The sequence below is a fragment of the Halichoerus grypus genome, chromosome 10, assembly GCF_964656455.1.
Source record: "Halichoerus grypus chromosome 10, mHalGry1.hap1.1, whole genome shotgun sequence".
In the NCBI taxonomy this organism is placed as follows: domain Eukaryota; kingdom Metazoa; phylum Chordata; class Mammalia; order Carnivora; family Phocidae; genus Halichoerus; species Halichoerus grypus.
The window spans coordinates 105,279,442-105,292,225 of NC_135721.1; the positions used below are offsets into that span (position 1 = coordinate 105,279,442).

The 12,784-nt window shown below is 41.0% G+C and overlaps 1 protein-coding gene across 5 annotated transcripts in view; it reads right to left on the reverse strand.

Moving 5' to 3' along the window:
- PLCB1 (phospholipase C beta 1) overlaps positions 1–12,784 on the reverse strand; it is a 663,588-nt gene that overhangs the window by 102,133 nt on the left and 548,671 nt on the right. For all 5 annotated transcript variants that reach the window (XR_013441954.1, XM_036122370.2, XM_036122371.2 and 2 more), the window contains exons 24-26: positions 7,792–7,924; positions 5,323–5,376; positions 2,108–2,327 (exon numbers count right to left, since the gene is read on the reverse strand). Coding sequence is in view for 4 of the 5 variants with exons in the window: in XM_036122370.2 (XP_035978263.1) it covers positions 2,108–2,327; positions 5,323–5,376; positions 7,792–7,924 (407 nt within the window). In the remaining variant the exon portion in view is untranslated. The remainder of the gene's footprint in view (positions 1–2,107; positions 2,328–5,322; positions 5,377–7,791; positions 7,925–12,784) is intronic.

A 12,784-nucleotide genomic window follows, 5' to 3' on the forward strand; every position in this document is an offset into this window, starting at 1 on the left:
GTGAGACAATCTGCCTAAGGACACAGTAGGGGGGAGCCCAGAGCAGCTCATCAAAGGACAGACATCTAGAGTAAGGCAAAGGCTGTGCTGTTAAAAACAACACAAACACTGCATGCCCGTGATTGATCTGCTCTTTCCAGGATGTGGAAAGCTCAGTTGAGACATTGGGTATTTTAATAAGAAACTAACCTAATGGACAATAATTCCCATTTATTACTCTGAGGTATTTTCAGGATTTTAATGTGTATCAAAGGTGATGGGAGAGAGATGGACATAATCAGACCTCAGTGCTTTGCCTCTTAAAGAGAAGTTTCTCTTGATGTACCTCTTTTGATACTAGATGCTTAGGGATTTTTGTTTATTTATTTTTTGAAGAAAAATATAAAAAAATAACCAAGGAAACAGTGTTTCTGTATCTTCTGTAAAAAGAGGGTTGAAGACATTATCCTCTGTTTTCTACTACTTACTGTATAAGATCCATGAGATGAATTCTGTAATTTAATACCAGGAAAATGTTTGTCACTCTTAGAAAAACAAGCAAGTTTGCTTTAATCAGATAAGGAGAATTATCTAGCCCATATTCCCTTTTCTCAGAAACTAAGAGCTAAAATTCAGTGTTCAAGGATAGAAATTACATTAAATGGCTGATACCATCCAGTAGAAATACAACATGGGCCACGTATTTGATCTTTTCCACATATGTGATTTAAAATTTTTAGTGGCTAACTTGAAAAGTAAAAAGAAGTGAGTGAAATTAATTTTAATAACACATTGTATGGAGCCTAGTATACCTAAAATATTATCATTTCAACATGTAATTAAAGTAAAATCAATGTAAGTCAATATAAAATATGAGCTATTTTATATTCTTTTTTTTTTAATAAAGTCTTTGAAATTTGGTATGTATTTTAGACTTACAGCACATTTCAACTTCCACGAGCCACTTCTCAAGGGGCTCAAAAACCACATGTGGCTAGTGGCTGCCATATTGGACAGTGGGTCTTGATAACTGGTAGCCACTCAGATTGTGTGTATGTGTGTTGCTTCCCTTTTTCTATTTTCATAGGATTTTTACATAAGTCTTCTACGATGAATTACTTCCATACTCTATTAGAAGTTTTCAGGATATGACCTCTAGGTAAACAAATACGTGAATAAACAAACACATATATATCACTACAACAGAAATTTAGAAGTTTTAGGCCAAGCTTTGCCCGAACCATTGTGTAACTGTGTAATTGTAATTGTGTAATTGTGTAAATGTTTTGAGCTTTTGGCTTCCTCCCTGAAGAAGTGGCAGCAGTTCACCTCGATGGCTTCTAAGACTATTCTAATTCTAAGAAATAGTGATGTTGTTGCTTTTTAAAACCCAACTACTGGGTTTTGATTGTGCCGTTAAGTTAAGCACATATTCAATCGTATGTCACAATGTGGATCTGAAATTGCCTCTTACATCTCTCTCTAACCTGGCATCAAGCTAAGATTATTCCGTAAGGAAGTGAAAGAAAGGATGGAATAGAGCCTATCTGACTCAGCTCAGTGGCAGGTGGCTTGCATGATCACGTAGTTCCCTGCATTGCCATGCTAGCTACTTATGGGTGATAACTGCAAAGGTCATGGTCACTGCTGTGTCCCCAGGGCACACAGTAGGCACTCAATAAATGTTGGTTGAATGAATGTGTGAGAGATGCTTCTCCTTGTCAAGGTCCGGGTACATGGGGCTATGGGGACCCCTAGACCCAAACACAAGGGTTACCTGTACAAGCCTCTGTGGGTTTCAGCAAAGGCAGCTCTTTTCTATAACAAGTCACCTCTTCAACTAGGTTCTAGAACACAGCAAAACTGTATACCTGCCAGGTTAACAGCTGTAATATGGGAAGTCAGCCAACTGGTATTGGGCCCACAGGCCAGAACCCAAGGGTAGGACTTCCTGTATATCTATTCTTAGGAGGCAGGCAAATAAAGAAATTTAGTCCACAAGCAAAACTGAGCTGAGGTGGCCTTCCTTCTTGCCCTGGATCCAAAATATGGTGTAAAATACTGAAAAATCCACGTAAAGGACTCTTTTCCTTCACACTATGAAACAAAGTAGAAATACTCAACTTACTTTTTCTTACTGTCCTTTTTGGCTGTCTTTTCCAAAGCTGCCCTCCTTCTCAAGTAGTCATTCTGAATCTCATTATACTTTGTAGTGTGTTCTTTGATTAGGTCAGTGGTTTTCTTGTGGTGTCTTTTAACCAGGTCTTTCATTTCTTTGTAGTGCTTCTTTTGAAGTTTCACAAACGATTTCTGCTGCTTTAGCTCTTCGATGGTCTGGGCTTCCACTTCTGCAACAAATGAGTATAAGAGCTAACAGACGTGGAAGGACTGCAAACACAGATGTAAAGAGGAGTAGCAACCTGCTTCTCAGGCAATATTTGTTTGATCCCAGCCAACTGGAGCTTCCGAGCAGAGCTTGGATGTCAAACATATCTTGGTTCCAGGCTGGCACTTGGTAACTTCTGCGATTCCATCACCAAATTTCTCAAAGACCCAATTTCTTAACTCATAATTTTTTTTGGAAAGTTTGGCTTCCCTAGAAACAGAGCCTGAGGGGGGTGGGATTCGAGTGTATGTGACTTACTGAGAAGGGCTCAGGGGGAGGAAGAGAGTGCAGCAGACAAGGAAGGGGAAGGAGCTGAGCAATGGTATGGTCTCCGCAGGAGCCTGGCTTCTGCCTGTGGGTGGGAGCTCTGGAGGATGACAGAGTGGGTCTCACCTTGAGGCAAGAAGACCAGCCTTTTGCACATTGAGAAGGTCAGGGAAGGAAGGCATAACCTCCTGGTGAGGGGTCTTCCTCTGGGCTTAGGGCAATTTTAAAGAGAAGGGGAAGCTATGAGCTGTTAGCAGCAACTCTCAACCACAGCTGGAGCATGGGTGCACCAGATGGGAAAGGGATGGGCACCAACAGGATCCACTTTAAGGGCCTCAGTATTTCCACTACTTGTTAGGGTTGTTGTGATGACGAAATGAAAGAATCATGCAAAGTACTGAACACACTTTCTGGCAGTGTGCCTGTTGAGGCTTAACAAATGATCGTACATACAGCATGGTCTCGAAGGGGCACTCTTCACACCAGAGACTTTGTAGGTTTGGATTTATCACAACAGTGTTCCAGGAAAAAGCACCGAAGTGGGGGCAGGTCCCTTGATGGGATTTGCCCAAAGGCACCATCAGGGTTAGTGGTAGCATCCATTACTATGAGGTATTTAATCCAGTGCTTAGAAAACATGTAATGTGACAGACCTGGACCTTAAAACGTTCTGTATTTTACCGACATAGTTCATCAATTCTAGAATACGCATTTTAAAGTATGCAAACATTTCTGAAATTAAGATGCTTTGTACAATCACAACTTGTTGGTGCTTTTCTTTCTTAGCAATCCATGAATAGTGGGGTGCCTTCAAATTGATGGTGTCTTAACTTCAATGAATTATCATTTGTTTGGACCTAACTTAAGTCACAATTCACATGTTTCCATCCTTTCATTTGAACTTTCTGCTTCTGGGAACAAAAATATGTTATCATAAATATTTAGAACTGTCAGGAGACTCAGAAATAATATATGCCATGAACAACAACAGACCTGAATCGAAATGAGTTATATAGTGGATAAACACTGAAATCAGAATAATAATTCATGTGCTTCAATGTTAAGGTCATTAAGCAATTGAAACATGTTCCCCTTTTTTATAATGTGTCTATTCTCCTGACATTCGATTCCTTTTGAGAAAGAGGCCAGGAAGAGAATCAGGTACATTTATCTAATGGTTTCCCTCAGGCCCAAATGGACTCATTATGGTTGCATAATAACTTATTATGCTACGAATTTATAATCCTAAGGAATTGCTACATTTTGGGTAACAGATTCAATCCCACTTCATTAAAATGGTATAGAGCACTCCAGCAACAGCAGGTTTAGCAAGAGGGTTCAAGATGTTCCAACCTATGATTAAAAAAAAAATTCCACAGAAAGTACTATTTTTTTTAAAAGTCTGGGATAAAAGGCTATTCTTTGAATAGGCTCTTAAGCATAAAGGGAATGTTCATTTACATAAAGAAACAAGTATCACTCATAAACAAGCCACCCAGAGATCCTCACCGCTAATAACTTTGGTACATATCCACTGTCTTTTCCCTACACATTTATGTATTTTAAAATAACATTGGACTGTCTCTTGTTTTATGTGTTAACATTATATTGTTGCCCATGGAATTAAATCTTTTAGAACATGTTTTAATACATTCCTCAAGTAATTATTCGATGCAGATTTTACATATTGGTGAAATATACACACATAAAAGTGCATAAATCATAAATCCACCCCCCTATACATTTTCCCAGAGTGAACAGACTTTCGTAACCACCACTCAGATCAAGATCAGAATATTATCAGTGCCCCGGAGATCCTCTTTTTGGGTTTTGCATTCTCTCTCCCCTCCCAAGTATAATCCGAATCCGTGTTTCTAACGGACGGATTCATTTTGCCGGTTTTTAGCTGTATGTAGCAGGAATTACAAAGAATGTGCTCTCTTGTGTCTGGCCTCTTTACCCCCATATTGTGCATGTGAATTTTATCCATGTTGTGTATGATCATAGCTTATTTATCCCTACAGCTGTACCCTATTTTATTCTGTGACTATACCACAATTTATTTATCTACACTACTGTTTATGGACATCTGGGTTGTTCATAGTTTTTGGCTATTACCAAGAGTGCTGCTTTTGGTGAACATGTGTTTGCATTTCTTCTGTGTATTGGGCCAAATATTGTAAACATTTCGAAGATTCTGCTACATGCTGCTCATTGTATTAAAGAAATTGCGTACCAGTTTTGGTCCCACTAGTTTAAGGAACTAACCAAATATAAATTATTTTCCAACGGGATCATAGTTCTTAAACATTCTGTATTTTGTGGTCCCAAATGGTTCACATTCTGCATTTCTAAAATACGGCTAATTATCGGCACTTTGGGAAGGTGTGTATTCCTGTTCCCTGGGTCATATTTCCTGTATGAAACTATCCTTTGATTCTAATATTGATATCTTATGAAATTATATTATTTTTATACCAAGAGTCCTATCCACCAAATATGGTTACTTCTCTGTGATGACATGATTACATTGTGTAATGTGGCTTGAACTAGGATTATTTATCTGTGGATGTTTTCAGAAAAGAAATATTAATGATATTTTTCAGAGATGAGAGGCAATCTCTCTCTAAATACTTACGCTGTATAATATTAAGCTGCCTAATTCCATGGGGTAAGAAGGTGGCATTTACCTGTTAAAACACTCTGAATAAGATCTTCTGTTTTGGCAGGTGCCTTTACAGAACCTGAAATAAAGAGACAAAAGAAATAGCCTCCTTTAACTTTAAAAAGTGTGTTCTTCCCGTAAAACAACTAAGTTTGGCCCTTGAGTCTAAGTCTTTTTATGGAGAAATAACAAATTCTAGGAGAAAATCACTCGCAAAAAACCCCCTTGGAAGCAATGTCTTCATTTTGTTACTTTGAGGCAAACCTAATTAAATGCAAGTCTATATATGCTCCATTTACAGACAGAAAGGACATCCCTCCACTTTGAATCAAAACGGTCAACAAATTCCATTTTAACAATGCTACTGCCACCTTTTGGCAAGATCAGGAATGGCAAGTGGACTTTTAAAAATCAAACGCTGACCTGCAGGCCGTAATAACTGAGGCAGGCAAGATCCACTGGGGGATACCAAAATTATCAGATAAGTTGAAGGACAAAAAGGATATTTTCATAGGCTCAAAGAATCTCCCCCAAGACAACTATTATCTATAAAAGGGAAATGAGAACTTTCAGTTTAAAAAACTGGCCAGCTCCACCTCAACCAAGTGCTCCAACATCGTCGATAATGAGAAATACTAACATCAGGTACCCCTGATATGATGCAGTGAGAGGGACAGTTTTGTCTCTGTGATATTCTCACCCAAAATGCAAAACTTCACTCTAATTGCGAGAAAACATCAGACAAACCCAAATTGAGGGATATTGCACAAAAGAACTGACCAGTACTCTTCAAAAGTGTCAAGGTCATAAAAGACAGGACAGACTGAGGGACTGTCATAGATTCAAGGAGATTAAGGAGACATGACAATTAAATACAATGTGGGATCCTGAGTTGGAACCTGGAGCAATAAGAAGACATTAGTAAAGGGGCGCCTGGGTGGCTCAGTTGGTTAAGTGTCGGACTCTTAATTTCAGCTCAGGTCTTGATCTCAGGGTCATGAGTTCAAGCCCCACATTGAGCTCCATGCTGGGCGTGGAGCCTACTTAAAAAAAAAAAAAAAAGAAAAAGACATTAGTAGAAAGCAGGTGAAGTTCAAATGAGGTCTGTGCCAATGTTAATATCCTGGTCTGATAACAGCACCATGATTCTGAGAGATGTTAACCCTAGAGAAGAAGAGATCAGTTTTGCGATTCTGTGCCATTTTTAAAAGTGATTCTGTAAGTCAAATTATTTCAAAACATCAAGTTAAAAAAATCAAGTGCTAAAATGCCAAATTTTCTTTTACTCTTCAAAGCACAAGACTATATTTACTCATATATTTAAATGACTTATTTATATTCCAGAAGCACTCAAAATGTTTGTATTTGGTATATAAAACTCTTCATTTGAAAATATCACTCTTTATGATCAAATCATCTTCTTATCGTTATTGATCTCAACAACCTTCTTAAAAGCACAGGGCCCAGTTCATGCACACTTGATACAAATTCAAAATGATTTGCTCTTTTAAAAATCCCACTCTCCCTCATGAGAAATGCCCTTTCCCTTCCAAACAAAAAAATCTGGATTTCGTCACTGCCATGCTGTAGTAGGACGAGGAAGGAAGGAGACAAGGAAGACATAACTTCATGGAAGGAAATTCTTCTCCCTTTTATTTACTTTATATTAACCCATTCAACAAAAAGTGATCAAGGACACGCTATTCCTCAGGTCTGTGCAAAGGAAGCATCAAACTGAAGCCTGGGGAGCCTACCATCTACTGGGGAAAAGGGACATACATAGGAGAGAGAATTGCCTAAAGCAGTCTTAGATCAAAGGTCAAAGTTAGCTGCACAGAAATCAAAGGATTTTTCTAAGGAGTGAGACAAGACTGGACCTTTGGTAGGAATAGAGTTGAAAGCAAGAACTGGGATCATAGGGAACTGTGTCCATCCTGACTTCCTTGTTCACTAGCTATGTGGCCTTCAGGAAGTACTTCTCCATCTTAAAACCAATTTCTTCATCCCAATGGGGATAATGACAGAAGCTACCCTCATAGCCCTGGCACTAGGGTGAAATGAGTCAATCCACTTGAAGGGCTGAAAAGAGTGCTCAGCACATGGTGGACACCCAAGGCCATTGAAAAATAAGTTGGAGAAAGATGGAAAGGAATTCTTGGCATTGTAAGGTAGAGCTAAGAATGAGCTTGTCAAGCATAGCTCTTTATAAGTTGCATGAAGAACCCTTCACAAACCCTGCCCCCACATGGATTATAACTGATCACTAAATAGACATGGAGATCTGGGCAATGGTTTGTTGTAGCTTCATAAGATGATAACTTATGTTACCATAAGATGAGCACTCATGAATCTCTCTTGGCATTCATTCATTCATTCCACATTTCTGGAGCTCCTCCTACGTCCTTGCATCTTTGCTCATGCTATCTCTTTGAATGGCACAAATAAATTGGAGGCTCTTAGTCATGTCGTATAGCTCTCTTTTCAGAGTGTTTACCTGGAGCTGGTTGGCTGTGGAGAGCCTGGGAGGGTGGTTTGGGTGCCAGGGATGTAGTGTGATTCACTCCGTTTTCTGCTGGAGTTGTCCTGGCTTCACTCGGAACTTCCGATGGTGTTTCCCCAGGATCAGTCTATAATCATAAACATCATTTCATTTTCCACATTTTCTACTGTTCTTTTATGACTTTCCTAAGCCAACAAGGCTACATTTGATTCAGCATTTTCACAACTCATCTGGGGTCTGAAATATCAAGTTGAAACTGTCTGGAAAGCAGGATAAAAATAGCATGGTGTTGAACCATGACCCCAGTAGGTTAATTATATTAAAAAGCCCCGATTTGTATACTTTTCAATGCCCATGCCCCTTTGTAGTGCCCTCCCACATGGATATAACCATGTGATTTGCTTTGGTCAAATGAGACAGTAGCAAATTTGCTGCAAGCGGAAGATTGAAAAGGTATTTGCGAATTTTCCCTCTCTTTCTCAGACCCCTGCTACAACTGTGGAGGATGAGACACCATGTAGAGGAGAGCTGGGTCATCTAGGCAAGGATCTCCTAGACCAGCCAGGCCCAGCTGACCACAAACACATGAAGGAACTACCCAGCTAACCAAATGACTCATGAAAAATAGTGAGTCATTGTTGATGTTGTAAGCCACTGAATTTGGGAGTTGTTCGTTATGCAGCAGTAGCTAACTGGTGCAGTGGTTTCAAGCACAGATTTTGGAGTCAAACTTACCCAGGGTCAAAATCTGGCCTTGCCACTTATTTTAAAGATTTATTTATTTATTTAAGAGAGAGGGTGGGGGATAAGCAGGAGGAACAGACGGACAGGGAGAAAAAAATCTCAAGCAGACTCTGTGCTAAGCACAGAGCTCAATGCGGGGCTCAATCTCACAAACCTGAGATCACAATCTGAGCCAAAACCAAGAGTCAGATGCTCAATGGACTGCACCAGCCCGGCACCCCTGGCCTTGCCACTTGTTAGCAGTGTAGTATTGGGCAAGTCACTTACTTCTCTGCCTCAATTTCCTCATCTTTATAGATGAAGATGTGTCTGTACTGGGTGTCATAATATTATGTACACTGTAAGGTTGTTTAAAGGATCAAATAAGTTAATAGTTATAAAATGCTTAGAATAGTTCCTGGCACAGAGTGAATAGATATGTCTAAAATAAATAAAGCTTTTAAGTTTGTACAATACTACCAGTAAATAATAATAATAAGTGCACTGGAATTTATGAAATCTCTACTCCATTCCTTCCAGCAGCTAGTCCACTGTGTTCTATGTAGAATAAACATTAATAAATGTTTGTTGAATAAGTGTTGGTCTTTATAAAATAATTGCTTCAGTAGTCATCACATACCATTGCAATGATGCATTTCAATTCTGAAATGCCCCGCAACACTTTTCTTAGAATTGCCATCCAAGTTCATGGCAGACATTACTGAAAATGGCTATCCCAATATTCTACTTGGTAGTACGTGAAAAATATATATTAGGAAATAGCTAGAAGTCATTTGGAGCCCAACCTTGTGATATTTTGTCATGTAATTACAGACAGCAGAAGGTCATATGAAAACATTTTTATAAAATGTAAGATGAGAATGATTGTCACAAGTGGCTTTGACTCTGTCCCCCAAAAGCATCGTTAAAACACGAGTTCCAAAACTGCTTCCCGTGATGGCAGAACTTATTTCAATTCAACAAATCACCCCAACTTATCTACCATGGCCTGCTCATGGCTAGTGGTATTGAAGTGCAAGTGATGAGCCCTGGGACACGTGGCTGGGAATGAAGTGGGGAAGGCAGGAACCTAAAGGGGGAAATGAGCCAGCCTACAGAACTCACCATGGTAGAACACTGCTTTTTGAAAAAAATGGCTACTTTGGATGGGTAAGTCCTACTCTGCTTGCATTATTAAGTTACATCCTTCAGGAAAATTCTCCCTAGAAGCATTATGCCAAAGGGAGGGATTGCATATTTTTTGTTCACCAAGAAATTGCAAAGTGGGGGTTCCTGGCTGGCTCAGTTAGAGGGGCATGTGACTCTTGATCTTGGGTTGTGAGTTCGAGCCCCACACTGGGGGTAGAGATTACTTAAATAAATAAAACTTAAAAAAAAATTGTAAACTGGAGGCATGGGGTCCAAACACAGTGCATGGAAATGTTTTCTTTGGCTCACCCAAGGTTGCCAAAGATTTTAATGAAGGAGATTTTATGTTAATAAAACGAATTTCTTACCTTTCTTTTTTTTTTTTTTTAAGATTTTATTTATTTATTTGACAGGGAGAGACACAGTGAGAGAGGGAACACAAGCAGGGGGAGTGGGAGAGGGGGAAGCAGGCTCCCCGCTGAGCAGGAAGCCCGATGTGGGGCTCAACCCGAGGACCCTGAGATCACGACCTGAGCCGAAAGGCAGACGCTTAACGACTGAGCCACCCAGGCGCCCCATTTCTTACTTTTCTTGAAAAATCAGATCGGCAATGCTGGGCCCGCGTTCCCCACGTTGGGCTAGAATGGAGTGGTTTCTACCCCTCTTAGGATGGTTCCCTCTTTACTCATTTAGGCTTTACCTGTCTCACTCCTGCAGGCATTTGGGTTTGTGGGACACTTGAGAAGAAATATCATAGATGTTTGGCCACAAAATTCATAAAGGAGATGCATGTACATTGCACAGGATGGACTGAAGTAAAGGGAATGTGGGAAAGGGCCCTGGGACATCAGCAGGACCTGGTCCTCTGGGTAAAATAAGGTAAGAGAAAGCTTCCCAGCCTTCCCAGCGTCCCAGCCTCCCAGCCTGCAGTCACCAAACTCAGCTGCCTGGGACACGGGAGGAGGGTACTCCTGTTCCATGGGCATCCGACCTTCCCCATCTATATCCAGGCAGGTTTCTGGAACCATGTGGGAGATAAATCACATTTTTTCCCAATGTAACAGCGGGCTAAAATTAGCCCTCTGGAGAAAGGGTAAAAGAAAATTCTGAGGGAGGTAAAAAGAGGTGATGGCAGGCCAGCTTTCATGAAGGCAATAGTATGTGTTTTTTTTGGCAACGAAACTTAGTGTCTTGGAGGTATCAGGCTGGAAGTGTGTTCAAAATGAATCCTGCAAGCCTATTTTCTCCTTGTATCAGGTTTGCAGACATTCCATGTAGTTGTGCGCCCTTGGGAAGCCAAGTTCTATCATCAACTTGAGTCAGGTTGAAGGAAAAATAAATCTCTGCTTATAAGGTTGTGCAAGACAAAGCCCTACATCCCAGAAACTGACATAATGTATCAATTCAGAGAGATTTTTTTTCTTTTTTAAGGCCGATAAATGTTGAATAAACATGCAGGCAAACACGTTACAGTTATAACTGATGATAAAGAGACCACCAAGGTTTGGCGCTGGATTTTGAGGTAAGCTTCCTGCCTCCAGGAAGGTGGATTGCACTGCAGAACTCCAGGGGGCGCCATTCACACCGTACAGTCTTTTTTTTTTTTAAAGATTTTATTTATTTATTTGACAGAGAGAGACACAGCGAGAGAGGGAACACAAGCAGGGGAATGGGAGAGGGAGAAGCAGGCTTCCCGCGGAGCAGGGAGCCCAATGTGGGGCTCGATCCCTGACCCTGGGATCATGACCTGAGCAGATGCTTAACGACACCGTACAGTCTTTTAAAGATTGTATTTTTATGTAATCTCTGTACCCAGCGTGGGGCTTGAACCCACAACCCCGAGGTCAAGAGTCGCACACCCCACCGACTGAGCCAGACAGGCGCCCCTCAGACTGTACATGAATAGGCTGTTAATGGAAAGGATGGAAATGAACAAACTGACCAGACTTAACGCAACAGGGCAAAGTGGGGCCATGGCCAGAGTTGGAGTGGGAGCTCCTGGAAAGGGGCGGCTGCCACTCAGCTTCAGCCCAGGCTTCGAGAAAAGGGGAAAACGAATTTTGTGTGTGCGTATGTGTGAAAGCTCCTAATTTTAAATCACTGAGGCCAAACAAAGCACATCTTCAGACCACATTTGGCCCAGAAGCTGCCGATCTGTACGCTCCGCTCGGAGGAGCAGGGTTTGTCTAGAATTCGGAGACCGTGTCAGGGCGAGCAGTGCACCCACAGCTACGCTGGCGCGAGAGGGGCATGCTGGGAAACGCAGTGGGCCAAGTGAGCGGCAGCCCGCCACGCCCCGCCTCCTCGCCCCAGGGGCCCGACGAAGGTGGAGAACAAAGGGTGGGGGAGGAGGACTGAATGCTGGACTAAGGAATCTGGGGGCTCCTCCACAGTTTTTTTGTTTTTGCTTTTTTTTTTTTTTTTTTTTTTTGCTTGATACTTGTCAGGTGTCTCTTATGATATTCCGGAAACAAATTTTATTTATTAATTTAGTAAGAATCTATGATGGCAAATATATCAGACTGATGTTTAAAATACTATGTTAACCAAGGGCAGTAGGTACAGATTCTAATCGACTGTTCCCTCATGGAGAGTGCTTATAGAAGCAGCTGTAGATCAGCGAGTGCTCGATGGTGTTAGATACACCAGCCTCATTGCAGCCCACGTGGGCTGCCTGCTCACCTCCACCATGAGGCAAAGAAATCCAAGGTGTTATTACAGGTCTTTACCAGGGGCGCCTGGGTGGCTTAGTTGGTTAAGCATCTGCCTTTGGCTCGGGTCATGATCCCGGGGTCCCTGCTCATCTGCTTCTCCCTCTCCCCCTCTGTGCTCTCTCTTTTTCTCTCTCTCTCAAATAAATGGATAAATAAATCTTTTAAAAAAAGGTCTTTACTAAAGACTTTATTAAAAGTCATATAACTTGCTAGAGGCCACCCAGTTAACAGCAGGATTGGTGTTCGAATATGTGTTAGAATCTAAAGTCTGAATTTCACTGCTGCCCTACTCCACTCTGAATTCTATGCTAATAGCAACTTTTAAGGAACCACAAAGGTAACTTAATTTGCAGCTGAAATTTAGAGATGTATAAATGTGAACATCATTCTCAAAAAGTTTA